Source organism: Olea europaea, chromosome 2 (genome assembly GCF_002742605.1).
Source record: "Olea europaea var. sylvestris chromosome 2, O_europaea_v1, whole genome shotgun sequence".
Lineage (NCBI taxonomy): Eukaryota > Viridiplantae > Streptophyta > Magnoliopsida > Lamiales > Oleaceae > Olea > Olea europaea.
This window is the reverse complement of record NC_036238.1, coordinates 24,597,377-24,616,376: the sequence shown is the minus strand read 5'-3', so window position 1 is coordinate 24,616,376 and position 19,000 is coordinate 24,597,377. Positions and strand designations below refer to the sequence as shown.

The window sequence follows — 19,000 nt, the reverse complement described above, 5'->3', positions numbered from 1 at the left end:
TTATGCTTCAAACTATTTTTATACTCTTTCCAAGAAGGTGGCAATTTTTCAATTATAGCTGACACTTGAAAGCCCTCACAGATTTTATATCCTTCAGCAATAATTTCGTGAATTATAATCTGCAATTCTTCAACCTGACTAACCACAGTTCTGACATCATTCATTTTAAAATCTAAAAACTTTCCCACAACAAATTTCTTGGTTCCAGCATCTTCTGTAGCATATTTTTTTTCTAATGAATTCCATAACTCTTTTGCAGATTTACACGAGTAGTAAACATCATACAAATCTAAAGTCAAACAATTTAGAATATAATTTCTGCACATATAATCCTTATGTTCCCAATTAGCTAAATCCTCGGTTTCCTTATCAGTAGGATGATCAGCAATTGTAAAACCAGGTTTATCTAATTCAATAGCATCAACGACTTTAAGTGTTGTCAAATAAAATCGCAGTTTCATTTGCCATCTCTTAAAATTCTTTCCATCAAACAACTCAGGTTTTTCAGAATACTTAGGAACAGATATATCTACGGCAGACATGGCAACTAATTATAAAGATAATTTCACTTTAGATTGTTGTAAAAATAATTAGTTGCAGCGGTGATCAGAACAATATAATGCAGAAATATAAAACTTATCGTCCGTTCGAGTCTCGTGACAGCACGATGTCCTAAAGTGAAATTGCCCGTCAATAATTGCTGCGACCTCCGTGGACAATCACTCCCAGGATACAACGATCGTAAACCACTTGTGCAGCAATCACGAATGGTTTTTCTAGAACTCTCAATTGTACTCCAGAATAGATATAAAAACCCGAATATAAGAAATTTTCAATATGAAAAGAGTGATTGATGCAAGATGATTTTTCTATTGTCTTTGTGTGTGTCTTTTTCCAAAACGAGATATGGGTTTATATAGGTAGGATGGTGGTAACAGTCTTCACCATGTTAATGCAGAATTTTAATGACTGAGTAGTGGGTGTTTTAATGGCAGTTAGTGGGTTGTTACAAAAACAAACAGTCATAAAATACTGGCTAGTTTTACCAATTAAATAACAAAAAAAAAATATTTATTTTAGTCAAGGAAGCCCAAGAGCCCAAGGCCCCAAGGCCACAATCAAGACATTTTAATATTTGCGTGGGGAGTGATTCGAACCCCCGACGTCCCACACAAATGTCACATTTCCCACCACTTTGGCACTTTATCTAATTTGATTATTTCTTTCACATTTTATATATATACCATAAATACATAACAAAACACTCTATGGATGGCGCTTTATCTGGGAAGCACCATAAATTTTCGAGTATCGTATCCCAGAAATTATCTTCACTTTTTGCTACTCCAAATGATTCAAGAATTCCAGACGAGAAAAAGAAGCTGCTCATAAGTTTAGTGTTGGTGCTTTACTATGTTTGTGGATGATTTCAAATCCCACCCATCGGATATAGCCGAGGATCTTAGAATGACACCTGTGGCATTAAGAACCATTACGAATACATAGGTTGCAAGTTCAGTCCCGAGAATCAAGCTTTGGTGGCTACTCTTCCCTTCCCCCTGGAATTTCGAACTATTAAAAGGAAGAGAAGAAGGTAGATCTTCAGCTACAACTTGAGCATTGTGAGCGGAGGAATCAACTCACTTCACGGCTTGGACGGAGTATTTGATAAAGTAATAAAATGACAATGCTGACCTATGCTAAGGACTTTTCACGAACGTATCCATCCATTTTAACGCCACTAATGAGGCTCAGGATTGAAACAGCACTTAGATAGACTGGTGCGTTAGGAAGTGACCGATTCTGTAAGAGTATGAAGTTGGCGAAGCACAAAATCGGATATTTATTCTTTTGGAATAACTTTGTTGCAAATGATCACTGCCAAGCCTACAATGTGTTCGACTTATATTGTTGAGCAGGCAACTCAGAAAGGACAGTTCATAGAAATATTCGATCAAGCAGTGAAATATTGACCAGTTGAAGAGTACTAAGATTGTACAATATCATAAATGATAAACAAGAATTCAATTCATCATGGGGCTTAGTAAACTAACTAGCGATATAGTGAAGACTCGTGACAAGCTTACCACACCGTTAGTTTTCCCGTCGTTATGCTTCTTCTTTTTTTTTTTCAAATATTTAGCAGCCTTTAAAGCTCAAGTGTAGATGATATATTACAGGCATGAACATTGAAATAGTCGCATCTCTTACTTTGGACAAAGAAAAAGAAGGGTTGTAACTTTTCCTTTTCTGATGCTAAAGTGATCTTCTGAGAGAGAGAGAGAGGAACCATTGAAGTGAAGAAAGGAAAAAAATTGGTCTGCTCATTCCTGGTCCGTTCCGTCTAGCATTCTATGTCATAGCAATTACTAGAGTGGACACAACTTCTAGTAGATTTTGTTACGCTTATCTTTTCCTTAATCTTGTCGTGTTCAATGTACAAATCATGTTATTGTATTTGTAGGAGAAAATTGAGAACGATTCAACAATTTATGACAGGTAGAAATTTGAATGTTATTATTATTGGCTAGTTATTTGTTAAAGACTTCTAATGTTTTAATTAACTTTAATTAAAAAATAACAATGAATTTCACCAATCATAGCAAATTGCTAAACAAGTTAAAACGATCGATGCTTTCCTAAAAAAAAACATTTCGTATAAGCTAACAACTTGGACACGTACATTTAATTCCTGACACTTTATTTTTACTAAGGACCTTGATCATAATGGAGAGCATTTTTATTTAAAATGTAAACTCCAACGAATTCCTTATTATTTACCATTTATTTTATTTTTGAAACATTCATGACTGATATTCTATACTTGATACGACGTCGTTGCCATACAGATGGGCTGATTTGCCAATATTCAGCAGAATCGAACCGGTTCACCATCGATGAATTTAACCCTAGAACAAATCCACCGACTCACACCGTAAACCGGACCCCTTTATAATTCCTTCCCTACGTCAAACCTAAAGCTTCCTCATTTCCTCATTCTCCTCTCTGGAAATAATCAACGCCTCTTCCTCGGAGCCTCGATCCGTTTAATCGGGCAACGGACAGTCAGCCATGGCATACCAGCCTCGTGCTCCGAATGAAAGAAACGGCGATGAAAGTGATTCAACTCGTCGACTTTACAATCCGTATCAAGACTTGCAGATCCCGGCACAAACACTATACAAGCTACCTACATCCCCGGAGTACCTCTTCCCGGAGGAGTCCCGCGCGCAACGTCGTTCCTGGGGAGAGAATCTCACGTACTACACTGGCGTAGGTTATTTGGCCGGTTCCTCCGCCGGCGCCGCCAAGGGATTCGTCTCTGGCGTCAAGTCTATCGAGTCTACGGATACCCTGAAGCTGAAAATCAACCGGGTACTCAACGGGTCGGGTCATACCGGGCGCCAGATTGGAAACCGATGCGGGGTCATCGGACTGCTGTACGCAGGGCTTGAGAGCGGCATGGTGGCTTATAGGGATACGGATGATGTGATAAACAGTGTGGTGGCCGGACTTGGCACCGGGGTGCTCTACAAGGCAGCGGCTGGGCCTCGTTCTGCAGCTGTGGCAGGGGCAATTGGCGGTATGCTGGTGGGGATCGCCGTTACAGGCAAACAGGCATTGAAACGATACGTGCCCATTTGATTACTTATTATATATTTTGAAAGTAATTATGTTTTCGATATCCATTAGTTAGCCATTTACTTTTAGTTTATGCTGAAAATTGCAATTTTTTTTTATCGTATTTTGAGGTACTGTTGTCATGTGTTGCTGTTTTGACTTTAAATCCTCGTCCAGGCATAGGCCAGACCAGTTTCCTGAGGTTGGCTCTTTATTGGTCTACATTTCATGAACCAGAATTAAAATTAAATTTTTAGTAAATTTGAATAAAAATTGATAAATTATGGGATTAGAAAATTATGAATTAATTTTAACTTAAATTAATATGGATCCCTACCAAACGAGTTTAGTAACAATTACATGACTAACTTCTAGACCGCTATGCTTATCTTGTCAGACTCTGAATAAGAGACTATCGTTTACTCAGCCCCCGTTTAATTTAGCTAATATCATATTTATAAATAAGTTTTGATAAAAATGTGGTTAAAATTTAATTTTCTCTAACTTTTTTTAGTCAAACCAAAAGATTCTAACACTAGTTTCAGAAGTCCAAAATAATACTGACCTAACTGAAATTTTTCGCTTCTGGAAACATTAAAAACAAAATTTGGAAAAATGGTATAGAATAGAAACTTTTTGAAGAGTGTGTAATTAAAAAATAAGGAAAATTTTTGAGTTTATTTGTAATATTATTTGGTTGAAGAATGTGTCTTTGAAAATAAAAGATAGCCCAATTAAGGGCTAAAATTCGTGTAGTGATGGCCTGCAACAAGATACTAATGCAGTTATAAACAATACCTAGATAATGTGTAACTATTTCTGCAAAAAAAAAAAAAAACCACAGATTACAATATAAGGCAAGAGGAGAAAGAATGAAAGGCAGTCAGGCTCCTTTGACACATCGGGACTGCTTTTATTTGACAACAGATATCTCAGACGTAAATTATCTCATGTTCAGAACTGGGCATTATAATTTAGTCTACAAAATTATTTGAAAAATTATGACAAATGCCAAAAATTGAAACTCGGAATGATCGGTTATGATTCATTCACGCAACTCCGTCATCAAAACTGGAAAACGAGGAAAGGCAGAAAATGAATGAATTTTAGAGCAACATCGTTTCTGGATTCTCAATGTATCCCTTAAATGCCTTCAGCCATTCTGCACCAATTGCACCTAAAAAAGCAGAAACTAAAGTCAGAGCCTTCAGTTAAGCCAGTTCAGGTACGGCATTTTCTGTAGAAATAGTATTCTTGCTTATCTAAATGATTATTTGAGGCAGAAGAACGAATTTGAGCATTAATAAATGTGTTGTCGACATACGGGATTATAGAAATGTATTCATTTGTCAAAACAGAGGATTTCGATTAAAGGAATTTAGACCAAAATATCCAATGTAAGTAGATCGGTTAATAGATAGTATGACCAGAAATGACGAGACTAAGAGACCCATTCTAACTAAAAGTCAAAACACAGAACTTACCATCAATAACCCGATGATCACAGCTCAATGTCACGGACATGAAAGAAGCAAACTTGTATTGGTCAGGACCCCCACCAGGTATAACCCTCTTCTCAGCTGCTCAGAGGTTCTTAGTAGTGAGAAAAGGATGATATCCACCTAAAAATAAATAAATGCGTCATCATATCTTACCGGAGCCAACTGCAAGAATGCCCGATTGGGGAGGATTAATAATGGCACAGAATTGCTTGATTCCAAAAGGCCCTCCCAAATTTGACACCGTGAATGTGCCCCCCTGTAAAGAGGATATGTCAGTCAGAGTTCATATCTCGAGGAACTATCGATCTAGAGGTTGTTCCGAGTTTCACCTCATAATCTTCTGGTTTCAAGCTGTTTTCTTTTGCTTTCTGGGCTAAATGCTTGACTTCCTCAGAAATTTTCGATAAACCTTTCTTATCAGCGTCCTGCGATTTGGTTGTGAAGTTTTAAATAGGACTTACGGAGCCTAAAAACAAACTATAAGCATTAGACTCTATGAAAGAAAATACAGTTGAGACAACAACATACCCTAATTATAGGCACATACAGCCCATTATCTGTCTGCACCGCAACATTGATATTCACATTGTGATACCTATATTGGACATGTTAAAGTATTACAGTAAATGGCCCAAACTGGTTTGCTATGACTTGCATTATTGAGTACACTTACTGGCGAATGTAGTCATTGGTCCATGAACTATTACATTGAGGAACCTTTCGAAGAGCCAAAGCAGCAGCCTGCAGTCAAATAGGTGCTTAGTTAATTGTTCGAGACAATCAGTCAATTTACTCCCCTTCACACCCCTCTCTCTCTTTTCAGAATAATATAAATAAAGAAAAAGAAATTGAGATTGTTCCAAAGTTAATGATACCTTAATTACAAGATCATTAATGGATATCCTCTTCCCCCCTGAACCTTCCTGCAATGCATTTAGCTGGCTACGCAATCTGCAGAACAGGTGGAATGTAAGATATAAAATAAAATTCATTGCAGCAAAATATCAGTGGAGGACATCAACACTTACTCCATAAGCTTGTCTACACATGTATCTACAGTTAAGTAATAGTGGGGAATGGTTTGTTTTGATTGCAACAACCTTGATGCTGTCACCTGTCAAGATGGTACGGAAATTAGCTGCAATAAACAACTCGGTCATGAATGATAATTAAAAGTGTTAAAAACATAGATCTGAAGGTTAATTGCATTTTGCAACTTATGATTTGCACAAGAGAGCTACAAGCACTCCAAATATTTTCCCATATTAAGAATATTACACATGTTTTGAAAATGATCATATGACTTCCCCGGCATGAGTTGGCTGACCCTGGTTGGATCATGGCCAGAATTTGTAAAACTTACACAAGTATAATTTTTGTCAAACTTAGATAAAAATTTCATAAAAGCAGCAATATATAGGTCCTGAGATGAGAATGGTGAAGCTGAACCTTTCTAATTTGTGTGTGCGGAATGTCGGTGTAATCTAGAGTAGCAGTAGCTGTGGCAGCAGCCTTGGGAGCTTGTGGAACTTCCTTACCACGAGAAGCTACAGTACAGAGAAGGTAAAATGGGTTACTAAATTGTTTAAAAATCAAGTCGATGATTATTTAGTATAAAATATGTTAAACAATCAATAAATGCTTTACTGTACCAAAGTACAATAATTCAGACAGTGCCAAGAATCAGCCAATTAATGCATAAACTCCATGTAGACAGGGATGAAGAAAAATACCAAGATAACCTTCAACATCGGCCTTCACAATTCGCCCATCAGGGCCAGTTCCTTTGATGTTTGAAAGGGGTACCTAGTATCATGATAATTTATAGACGGCAGAAGACAGGAAAGACGCAATGAGAAACAAACTCTTATTCTCCAAGGAAATAGTATTGATAGGATAATTGTATGAAGTATGCATAATGTACATTGTGATCTTCAGCTAGTTTCCGGGCGAGAGGACTGGCAAAAATGCGATTTCCTGCTGAAGGAGGTGCAGTAGGTGTGGAAATTTTTGGTTCTGGTGAAGTAGCAGGTGTTTCTGCAATCTCTTCTTTCGGTGGACTTGGAGCAGGGGATGTTTCAGGCGCAGGTGCAGAATCTGATGTTGAAGGTTGATAGTCTTTAAATTTTGCAACATCCTCCTCTTCTTCGACAGTTATGGCAATTATCTAGAAGCAAAAGTAATTTTCAGAAAAGTTACAAAACTAAATAATTACGATTCTCATGATACGAAAATCTATAACCTTGAAGAATCCAAAAGAAACCATTTTTAATTGTATAATCTTTACACAGTTATCTGAAGTGTAACTATATATTTTCCTATTTATGAATTCCAGTGGGCATTCATTCCCAATGGCTCAGTTGGTCTGGTTTCATTTTCAGCTATTCGGTATAGTTCCATTTCAAGGGTTGGGGAACTAATTGATACCTAGGTTCAGTTACCAGTACAAGTAACCAGAAGTCCCATGAAAAACAAAGACAATGAGGCTTACATTTCTGATGACTTGGAAAGAACCAAATTTATTGTATTTAGTTTGGATCATATATTTCAAAAACAAAAATGCCATTTGATTGAGATTACAATGAGAACTAAACCTGCCCAAACGATGAATGATCTCCTATGTCAGAGGAACCAAATAAAACGACGTCAAGTAATATTCCATCCAAATTATCTAGTTGAAGAACGGACCCTGATCAGTGACATCCAAGAACTAGCATAGTTTTAAGTTTAACGATTTAGTGAAGAATATATTATTTGATTGCATAAATAATAGAACAAACAATGAGTTTTTGTGAAGGCCCAGGTAAGGGAAACAAAATTACTCCTTTGTTCAGCGTTCTTCAAAATATTACTGCATAAATTCTGAAAAAACATTCAATAGGCAGCTTGAACCAAAGGCTCTTTTATACAAATGAGATCAATACCTCACCAACTTTAATTCCACTAGATCCATCCCCTCGTAAAATCTTAGCTAGATATCCTTCTTCCATGCATTCCATTTCCACTGTTGCTTTATCCTGAAAGTATAGAAGGGGTATTAAAATAGAATATCAGGTTAACAAGATAACATGGAGAACCATATTTATTTAAGAACAGACAACAGAAAAGATCAAACATACCGTTTCAACTTCACAAAGTACTTCACCAGGTGCAATTTTGTCACCCTCTTTCTTCAACCACCTAGCAATATTTCCCTGCATGACGCAAAAGGATGAATCACAACTGTCACGGCAACAGAAGAAGTAGTATGAGTAGATGCTTTCAAGAACTTCAGAAAGATACATGCCTCCGTCATTGTAGGAGACAGAGAAGGCATCCCAATCTCTTGGTGTGCAGGTAGACCTGAGAGATTGTAACATGTTTAGCATAGATGGACATCCTTTAGACAAGAACCAGTGAGAATGAGGGAATGTCCACAAAGGATCTAGCAGAATGGACAATCGAAATAATCCTAGGATCAATAATTTTCAGGTTTGAAGTAATTTAAAATTTTACATAGGGAATAGAAAATAGTTTATATTACCAAACTATAGAATATGCATATTAAATAGTTGCCAGATATGTAAAATGTCTAGAACCAGAGTTTAGACTTGTATGCTTTAATTATAATTTGATGGTGACTAACCTAAAACATCCCCAAAAGTATGGAGCTCCATTACAAATAACAGTGTCAGCAGGAAATTGTAAGGCTAAACTAACCTGAAGCTGTTGAAAAACTTATCCTTGAATTACCCTTTGGACTGGAATCAGCAACACAAATATCAGGTAATGTTTAAACAAGGCAATTGTAAAAGTGATGTGTTTACGCAAGAAGACAAATGATCTCAGCATGAAACAAAACATACCACGGGAGATTTCTGTTGAACTTCGTGCCAGCATATGTTGTGTGCACTTCCATTTCTGTTCTCAGAGCATTTCCCAGTTGTGTTCCTACAACAGATATCTGCATAACACAATACAGATTTCAGCATTTCAATCCAATCCGTGAACAATATGTACACATCTTTATATCATGAAAAGAACTCAAATGGACAGTATTCCAGCAAAAGGAAAGGGAGGAAAATTTTTCAATGGATATAATCACAAGGTTGGGATTTACCGTTCTGTAACTACGGTTAAAGAGGTTTCCGCTAGAGACCTTGGAAACCCCATGGTTTCCTCCAGGTCCAAGACCATGTTGGCTGACATCATTGGAAACCCAGCATGCTAAAGTTGCACGATCACTTTGTAGAATCTTATGAGAGTGCCTGAGCTGTAAAATTTGAAATATATGCTAATGTCAATGAAAACACATAGATAAAACAAAATACATATTGTCTATCATGAAGAACTGGAACGAGAAAATGTTGAGTTTTTACTTGGCTTTGATATTTATTACGGCAAAGAAAATGTAAAGAGTTGTTTTTCGTCTGTTGATAAATAAATTGAATGAAAAAGTAAACGGAAGATCAGAACTGGATAAGGAAATAAATTTGTTAGCCTAGAGAACCTGAATAAAGTCCATAATGTTTTAGCTTGGAAGATTGAACAAAAAGTTCAACTACTGTTACCACAATCATACACATCAAAACTGTTACCAAGTTCATGAGCAACATCAACTTTGAGATCATTATCTTAACACAGATGCATAGACTTGCCCATGAAACAAAAAAGAATCTCTAAAATGGAAATGCGGCAACAAAATTTGAGCTGCCATCAGCAGTTTTTGCTATAATTTTGAATTCATCACGAGTTCATGTTAAGGTCCTATTAGTTCAATTAGCTCGAAAGACTTTAAGCAAAGGCCACTCTCCCATGAACCACAGCGTAACACAATCCATATATGGCAAAAGCATGCACTCATGCACTTAAGGGTTTGCCGGTCAATTCTGTAGGACTTCGTCGTGCAACTGCAATCAACACCTAAACGTCCATTTGTAGAAAATTAATATGGTCGATGAATTCAATATGAAACCAACCGCCTATAGAAAATTATATTTTGTACAACTGCATCACCAGAATGAAATAAAGCTCATATGAAACAATCCAACAGCAAGATCCAATACCCACTTTCCCCAAAAACATACAAAAAAAACCAACATCAGATTTCAGATTGAGCACCTAAATTTTTGTCATCTCGTACAAAATGCATCTAAACATTTAGAAATACGAACTCTGCATTCTTGCAAATCAAAATTCAACTAAAATCCCGAATCCATCATGCAAAATCACCCCAAAAAAAAGTACAAATGTCTAATATTACCTTTCTAGAGTGATGGAAAATCCGAGAAGCGAAAGTCATGTTGATGGCAAATTCAGATGCCCCTCTCCTCAGAATGCTAATGAAGAATCAATTAATCAACCGAAGGTGGGTGGGATGGCTCTTGAACGGTACAAAGGGGCACGTGTATGTTTATTAATGTAACTAATTGGGGGTTTTGGTGTGCTGTTCTGCGAAATGGCTGAATAAAAAAAGTCAGCAAAATACAAAAGAGGAATTTCCGGTTTCCTTTCACTCTTCCATTTATATATTGCCCCTAGTGGGCATTAAAATAAAACTTTTAATCGATTTTAATATAAATTAATAAAATATGTCATTGAAAAACTGTAGAATTTATAAAATAAAATTATATAGTTAAAATAAATAGTTCAATTTGATTTAAATTAAAATCTAAAATTTAATCCCTACCAATTATAAAACGTGAGCACAAGGCCACATTTAATATGTTTCCTCCATAATCAAAAGAGTTAGTTTCAAAACATACGGTTGTGATGGTTCTAGTTAGGTGAGACAAACTTTATTCGTAGCGATGAAGTATGTTTTAATTTAGGGGGTGTTTGAGAGTCATTTTTATGTAAAAATGTATTTTAGAACAGTAAATTGATGTGAAATGTGTGGTTAAAAAATAAGAATTTTTTTTTTATTTACGTATAATATTATTTTAATAAAAATGTATGATTATAAAGAAGAGAGAGAGAAATGCATTTTGAAAAAAATGAGTACCAAGCAGGGACTTAATGTTTGTCTAAAAGAAGAATATTAATAAGTAGGGTCGAGTTGTAAACAAATTCCTCAAAATTGAGTAATTACAATAATATCTTAAATAAATATTTACTCAATTTTGTTTGGAGTATGACATTTCTATCTAAGACAGTTCCACTAAAAATTGACAATCGAGATTATTAATATCAACCAATTTTTCAATCGATCTTTACTTTTGTAATTTTGTCACGATTTCTTAAATAGTTTAAATAGTATATAGTCCCAGAGCAACGATTTTGTAACAATTATTGATTATTTTTCTTTCACGTGTAAATGTAATTCATTCAATGTGACCGTACCACTCAAAACATTTTGATTTTCTCAACTTCGCTTCACCTTAAGGGTTAAGTTTTCTCGTGTAAATTATTTAATCCATCATGAACAATTTCGTATCTACATTATGAGGGAAATTTTTTTTAGGGGAGTGATACATATATCTGCAACAGAAAATACAAATTAGAGGTGTCAATTGGACAATTGAAGCTCGGTTTGACCCTATAAACGACCCTAGATCGGCTCATGTGGAGTTCAACTTCTCCACAAATTAGGTTATGTCTGGCTCTTTGGATCACGAGCCGAGTTGAGCCTTTTCATAAAAATCAAAAAAATGAGCAGGCCCATGAAAAAAAAAATGGTATTCAATGGTTCATGACTTGATGAGCACGAGCCATCTATGATCGAGCTGAGCCTACAAGCTCGGCCTGTTTGCCTAATGCAAATGGAAATTGCGAATAGTGAAGAAAGTGACCATAATTAGCAAAACATAATCAATTACTATGTGACAATGTGAGCATTCTAGGGAGTTAAACTGCTTGTGCTACTTTCTGCAGCAAATATTAATCCAATCAGAAGCAATTTCAATGGCATTCTTCCTTCTAATGAACAACTTTAATTAAAAGCAACAATGTTGGAAGTATCTAATGAACTAAAGCTTCGATAGGGGCAAACAAAGGTTCGATCTTGCATTCTCAAATCAAAATACTACTTCAATCCGTAGAAATAATGTCATAAAGTATTATAGGCACGTTTGTACCTCGAAAGGACAAAACATCAGCAAGTTATTTCATAAGAACATAAATATGAAATAATTAAATATGCATGTAGTAATAGTTAAAGGAAAAGAAGATTTGCAAAATGCTAGTTTTATCAAATACAAGATAATTAGATTTTTACTCCAATAAAGTTGCAATGCGCTCGATGAGGTTGTTACACGTTGATTGAAATTCCCAAACATGTCGAGAAAGTGGATTAGAAAAACTTCATTTCAAGTGTAATTTTCAATAATAGGAACTCATATCAGAAAAGATCATAAAAAATGCAACTGAATAAAACAAAGACCAAATTAGTTCTTGTTGAGAATTGTAATCTATGAATCTACAGATTGTTCAATTACAAATAAATATATTATCACGATGGTTTGCAATTGTCACTGGTATAGACTATATACCACATGAAAGTGAAGATAAGGAATAATGATATCTAGTTTCGATGCTAAGCATCAGTCTATATGGCACAAAGTTATTTTAAAAAAAAACTAATTCAACGTGACCTCCTCATAAAATTATTTTACAAAACATATATAGAAGTCCTGTTAAAAAAGACTATAAAAGTCGAACTTAATTTACAATTCCACTTCGACAACACTATGGAAACCTAAAACATTGTGGGCTCTTACATTATGCCATTGTTTGAACCCCATTTTCACAAAAGAAAGGAGAAGAAAGAAAGAGAGAGAACGGCTTTGTAATTGTGATTTCGAAGAATGAGTGATTAAAAGGTAAGGAATATATTTTATTTCCCCATAAAATAATTTATTGACAGAAGAGTAATGTTATTTAACAATATTGATGTCGAGTATAAAAGTTGTATGATATTAAATAATAAATACATTTAAATGTAATGTCACGTGATTAATTTAATTGAACATATCAAATGTGGCCATCTAATTTAGTATTCTAGCACTATTAATGTTAAATAGATTTTTTTTTTTTTTTTATGACGGGGTAACTTGCAAGTGTTATCCTTCGAGTGCGCAATAGGTAAATCCTCGAGTTAAAACAATAGTCTGCAAATTAAATAGTATTATTTTCAATAAAATGTGTGATTAATAATGAGTTTTATTAAAAACGAATTTTTGGATAATGGGATTTAAACAAGAGTTACATATTATTTGGGCTGTTTCTTCCAGCCCTTTAGCACGACAGAATTTGGGGGATGGCATGTTTTGAATTTTGCCCTAGCCGCAATTTTACGGGAAAGAGGGACGGTTTAGGGAAATTAGAGCAAAAACAGGACAAGGCCAAACATGAGACAGTCCTGTATAATAGGACCGCCTTCTTACCAAGTCCTATGTTTGCCAACAAATCACGTACCGAAAGCAGTTCTCACTACTACGTTTCTTCTCCAACTCCAAGGTTCAGATCCGAGGAGTAATTCTAAGCGTTCTTATACAAGGATTCTCAGTTTTTTGTTTCCTCATTCAGATTCAAAGGTTTGTTTTGCGAAATGTTGTTTTCTGTCATTTGTAATTCAGAGTTTGCTTACAGTTTCACTGCATATTTGTATTTGATCTGTCATGTTAGGATAAAACTTGATTTTATTTGAATATGTATAATGCGTTATGTGAAAACGATGAATATGCGAAGATAGAAGGCTTTAAAACATTGATATGGTGTAGTTATGAAGGCGTCGTTTTTCTGGGATTGATTTGTGGCACTTTTTGAAGCGGCATCCTCAGTGAGAACTCTAAATCGTTAAAATATCTGGGCTTTTTAGTTTGTGTGTTTCCTGATCCTAAATTTGGTGGCCCAGTTGATACTACTAAATTTTGAATATGCCATTTTACATAGCCATGCAATTTTCTTGCTGGATGCTTATGCTTATGTACATCGTGTCAGCTTATTAGTTGACGTGGTTCATTTGTGGTTAGTGGGATTTCAATGGATTTTTTATTTGTTAATTATTAATTTTAATTCCAAAACTTCTTAAATACCTATTTAATTGTGGGAGGCTTGCTAAATTTTGGGGGAGATGATAAAGAGGCATCTGTTATGGAGGAATTTTGTCCTTGTTAGCAGATAGTCACCATCTGGAATATCTTCCCCAAACATCACAACAGAAGTTTAATGCTTGTGCTCCATATCACATGGTGTTCAAGTTTGGCTCTTCTGTTACATTTTCTACCCTGTTTTGATTACAGTTACTGAATGTGCCACTATACATGTATGTTGTGTGGGCTTATTAGTTGATGTGGTTTATACTCATGATATTTCATTGGTTGCAGAATCCTTATTAGATTTTAAATTGTTTATTGTTTATTCCAAATCTTGAATACCTATGTCACCTTGTGGGAGGCGTGGTAAAGTTCGGGGAAGATGGTGAAGAGGCTTCTGCTATAGAGGATTTTTCTTCTTGTTATCAGATAGCCACCTGCCATCTGGAATATCTTCCCCAAACATTGAAACCGAAGTTTAATGCTTGTACTCCATAATACATGGTTTTCAAGTTTGGCTCTTCTGTGACATTTACCTTGACAAGGAGAAAGTCATGCTCTTATTCATTGCCCATATTCTTCAATTAATTTTTCCTCATTTACCCTTTTGCAATTTGTTTGTAAAAAATTCTTTCCTCAATTGTGGAGAACTTGTTCGTCAATATATCGAACACATTGCAGTTATGGCAGGTTTGGGGCTGGAAGGATCACAATTTGACACTCGTCATTATGATGTGAAGATGAGTGAATTGTAAGTTTCCATGAGGTTTACTCGAAATTTAAATAATTGGCAGTGGTGAATTAGAAGGTGATGCTTGTTTGCCCTCTTTGGCGTAGGCTTCAAGTTGATGGACAAGATTTCTTCACATCATATGATGAGGTCTATGAAAGTTTTGATGCTATGGGTCTTCAAGAGAATCTCCTCAGAGGGATTTATGCTTATGGTGAGTGCAATAATGCTGTTTTTTTATCTTCAAATTCTTTCAAGGACCTATTTATTATTTTTGTTCTCAATTTTTCTTTTTAAGGTTTTGAAAAGCCCTCTGCAATACAGCAAAGAGGCATTGTTCCATTCTGCAAGGGACTCGATGTTATTCAGCAGGCTCAATCTGGAACTGGAAAAACAGCTACTTTCTGCTCTGGCATCTTGCAGCAGCTCAACTATGGTTTAACACAATGTCAGGCATTGGTTCTGGCACCAACTAGAGAACTTGCACAACAGATTGAGAAGGTTATGCGAGCACTTGGCGACTACCTTGGTGTGAAGGTTCATGCCTGTGTAGGTGGAACCAGCGTTCGCGAGGATCAACGTATTCTTTCTGCTGGTGTTCATGTTGTTGTTGGCACACCTGGTCGTGTGTTTGACATGTTGCGTAGACAGTCACTTCGCTCTGATTACATCAAAATGTTTGTACTTGATGAGGCAGATGAAATGCTATCTCGAGGTTTTAAGGATCAGGTACTTTCTTTTCTTCACTTTATCGTGATTGAGGGTGTTTATTCGCGGATTTAATGTGTATATATGCATATATGCTGGATGAACACTAATTTGTTATTGAAATATGAGGCCCTTCTACTGATTGGGATATTTCATATTGTATATACTTCCCAGATATATGATATCTTCCAGTTGCTGCCATCTAAAGTTCAAGTTGGTGTATTCTCAGCCACAATGCCACCTGAAGCCCTTGAAATCACTAGGAAGTTTATGAACAAACCCGTGAGAATATTGGTGAAGCGGGATGAGCTAACTCTTGAGGGTATTAAACAGTTTTATGTTAACGTTGACAAGGAAGACTGGAAGCTCGAAACCCTCTGTGATCTATATGAGACTTTAGCCATCAATCAGAGTGTCATTTTTGTGAACACCAGACGCAAGGTCGACTGGCTCACTGACAAGATGCGAAGCCGTGACCACACCGTCTCGGCTACTCATGGAGACATGGATCAGAATACTCGAGACATTATTATGCGTGAATTTCGTTCTGGGTCATCTCGGGTTCTTATTACCACCGATCTCTTGGCTCGTGGTATTGATGTCCAACAAGTTTCTCTTGTGATAAATTATGATCTTCCAACTCAACCTGAAAATTATCTACATCGTATCGGAAGAAGTGGAAGGTTCGGAAGAAAAGGAGTTGCGATAAACTTCACGACAAAGGATGATGAGAAAATGCTCAACGATATACAGAGGTTTTACAATGTGATGATCGAAGAACTTCCATCAAACGTTGCTGATCTTCTTTGAGGTGATTTTTTGGGCTTTATTCAGGTAAAAGGGATCCTTTTGAAGCTTCTTAGCACTAGTTTAACCAAAAAAATAATTCCCTTCAATTCCTTGTTTGTTGTCATAGTTTATTTGCGAACCATATTTGGGCCATCTGATGATGCATTCTGGTGATTGCAATTTTGTCGCATGTAGGGTTCTTGTAACATTCTTTGTCCCTCCAAATTTTGTCTAATTCCGACTGAGATCTGTTAAAGCCAGGGTCTTAACTATTTCTTAATGATGATTTGAATTTGATTAGGACCAGTGAGGAACACGTGGCACAAGTTTGTATAATAGTTTGAATTATTTTGTTTTTGTTCTTAAAAATTATAAATAATAATAATTCATCTGCTATTTCTGCATTTTATTTATCCATCTAAAGCAGCTACCTAAGAAGTAGAAGTGGTGATTTTGAAAATGAAGTGCGACGTGAAGAAAAAGAAAGTATTATATTCATCCTCGACCACTTTTATATCTCATCTAGAATGAAGTTTATGTACTTAAGAATATTCTCATGAAGAAAAAGAAACTTCATTATGAATATAAAAATAGCAAAATTTTAATCAACAATATATGTTCAATCAAAAAACCTGTGAAACCGGCCACGGTTTTTCTGGTTTTTTTCAGGTGATATAATTTTATTTTTTTTTTCCCAAAAAAAATTTAACAATTTTAATGGCCCACCCTTTGCAATGGAAGGTCTAAATATCTTTTTTATACAAGTAATTTTCCTTTAGCTCATTTTCAAAGGAAACTCTTCTTTCAATATTTTAATAATCTTTTCCCTTCAAGATCGTTGAGGTGAATACTCGTCTGTAAACTTTAGGATCACGTGAGAGGTGCACGTAAGCTAGCTCGCACACTTACGGTCATTAAAAAAAAAAATGTTTTAGTAATCTTTCAATGTGAAAAGCTAATTCCTTTTAAGGAGACCCTTCTTCCAATATTGTGGTAATCTTTCTATGTTGGATACTAGCCAATTGTTAGTTTTAAGCATTTACTAGTTTACTTCATTATTTTCATTATCAAATCATGACCCCCAACAAGGATTATAGCACGAACAATTTCAATTTGAACAAAACAAAATAGTTTGGATATATTAATTGTTAGTTTTTAAGGTTATAAAATATATTACTATAATAAATCTAATTAACAAACATAGATTATATTTACTTTGAATGAGAAAACTAAAATATGAAAATATATTTATAGTTATGATATTTTATAGTTTATTTGTGTATTTTTTTTATTTAATTTGTCATTCAATTCGACCCCAGTTCGACACTTTAAACCTTGACCCTCTTTCGTTTTTGGGTCGATTTTTAAAGCATTAGTTGACAATATGTCACGTGATACTTTATTATTGGACAATTTAAAAAACAATTTATATTTTCAATTAACACTTTTTTGACACATGCAACATTGTCAACAATGTTCTCAAAAGTTATTGTACAAGTGGCATTATCAACCTTCGTAACACAAACTACAAGAAAATAACTAAAGTTTTTATTTATTGACGATATGGTTTATTAATTAGAATTTGGGTTAGGTTTATTGGCTGAAAGTTATTGAAAAAGATAATTTTATTATTATTATTAATTTTTTATTTTTTTATTTTTTAACACAATACTTTAACATATTATCAGGTAGGGACATCATCGTCTTGTGCTAGGTAAAATTTTAAAACGGGAATAGACGTATATCGTTGAAAAACTTTCTAAGAAAGTCGTTCTAAATTGTAGAAAATTACCAAATGGGATATTATGATATTTATTTGAAATATTTTAATTATTAATGTATTATGAAGACATTAATTTTATTCACACTTATAAAAAGAATTCAAATTACATAGTACGGAAATTTCTTAAAAAAAGTGTCAGAATATGTCACTTTCATATTTCAACATCTCAATTCATATACAAGACAAATACAGTATTACATAATTCATATACAAATACAGAACAATAACATGAACCCTTTCACCTTCATTTTACACTTTCACATAACATGTTGTATGGATTGAATTCACCAATGACTATCCAATTTTATACTTAGTGTCATTATGATGATACATTTTGATTTTGTTTCACCATGGTCTTATACATAGTGTCATTATGGCCATCCAATTTAATTTTATTTTACTATAATCATCCAATTTAATATAATGTTTCACCATGGTTATCTTACTTTTTTTCACCATCTTCACTAATTTTAAAGTAGTAGAATAGTAACTTTGCATTATATATAAAAAAATAATTTTGAAAAACATAATTTTTTTAATTTAAAAAGTTTTTTTTTAAATAAGTTTTTATTTTATTTTATTTTTCTATGTAATTTTTTTTTAAAATGAGTTTTTATTTTATTTTAAAAACATTTATTTACAAATAAATTTTTATTTTATTTAATTTTATAAGGGATTTTTTTTAAGTAACTTTTTATTTCATTTTTTTTTCGTAAGTTTTTTTTAAGTAATTTTTTTAAATGAAAATTTTATTTTATTTTATTTTATTTTATTAGTTTAATTTATATATAAGCAAAGTTACCGTTTTACTCATTTAAAAATTAGCGAAAATGATGAAAAGAAGTTAGGTAAC

At 34.5% G+C, this 19,000-nt stretch overlaps 3 protein-coding genes across 4 annotated transcripts; 2 read left to right on the top strand and 1 right to left on the bottom strand.

Moving 5' to 3' along the window:
* The first annotated feature begins 2,958 nt into the window (after positions 1-2,958).
* Positions 2,959-3,822, top strand: LOC111367724 (mitochondrial import inner membrane translocase subunit TIM23-2-like). The gene has a single exon (XM_022988753.1). It carries the CDS (start codon positions 3,073-3,075, stop codon positions 3,643-3,645), a length of 573 nt encoding a protein of 190 aa, XP_022844521.1. The 5' UTR covers positions 2,959-3,072; the 3' UTR covers positions 3,646-3,822.
* Positions 3,823-4,486: 664 nt separating this feature from the next.
* On the bottom strand, positions 4,487-10,596 carry LOC111367715 (dihydrolipoyllysine-residue acetyltransferase component 2 of pyruvate dehydrogenase complex, mitochondrial-like). Its single transcript, XM_022988740.1, has 18 exons — positions 10,366-10,596; positions 9,223-9,375; positions 8,969-9,066; positions 8,823-8,863; positions 8,410-8,465; positions 8,243-8,317; positions 8,048-8,140; positions 7,048-7,290; positions 6,857-6,929; positions 6,573-6,670; positions 6,152-6,237; positions 5,999-6,074; positions 5,797-5,864; positions 5,652-5,718; positions 5,453-5,548; positions 5,277-5,379; positions 5,106-5,201; positions 4,487-4,798 (listed from the first exon to the last, which is right to left on the bottom strand). The coding sequence occupies exons 1-18, from the start codon at positions 10,402-10,404 to the stop codon at positions 4,728-4,730; spliced, it is 1,632 nt and encodes a 543-aa protein (XP_022844508.1). The 5' UTR covers positions 10,405-10,596; the 3' UTR covers positions 4,487-4,727.
* Positions 10,597-13,330: 2,734 nt separating this feature from the next.
* Positions 13,331-16,700, top strand: LOC111367706 (eukaryotic initiation factor 4A-15-like). Of its 2 annotated transcripts, XM_022988728.1 has the most exons (5): positions 13,332-13,636; positions 14,819-14,888; positions 14,975-15,081; positions 15,166-15,596; positions 15,750-16,700. In XM_022988728.1, exons 2-5 carry the CDS (start codon positions 14,821-14,823, stop codon positions 16,383-16,385), a joined length of 1,242 nt encoding a protein of 413 aa, XP_022844496.1. In that variant the 5' UTR covers positions 13,332-13,636; positions 14,819-14,820; the 3' UTR covers positions 16,386-16,700. The 2 variants fall into 2 exon arrangements, with proteins under 2 accessions (XP_022844486.1, XP_022844496.1); XM_022988718.1 differs by having other exon boundaries at positions 13,331-14,888.
* Positions 16,701-19,000: the final 2,300 nt, after the last annotated feature.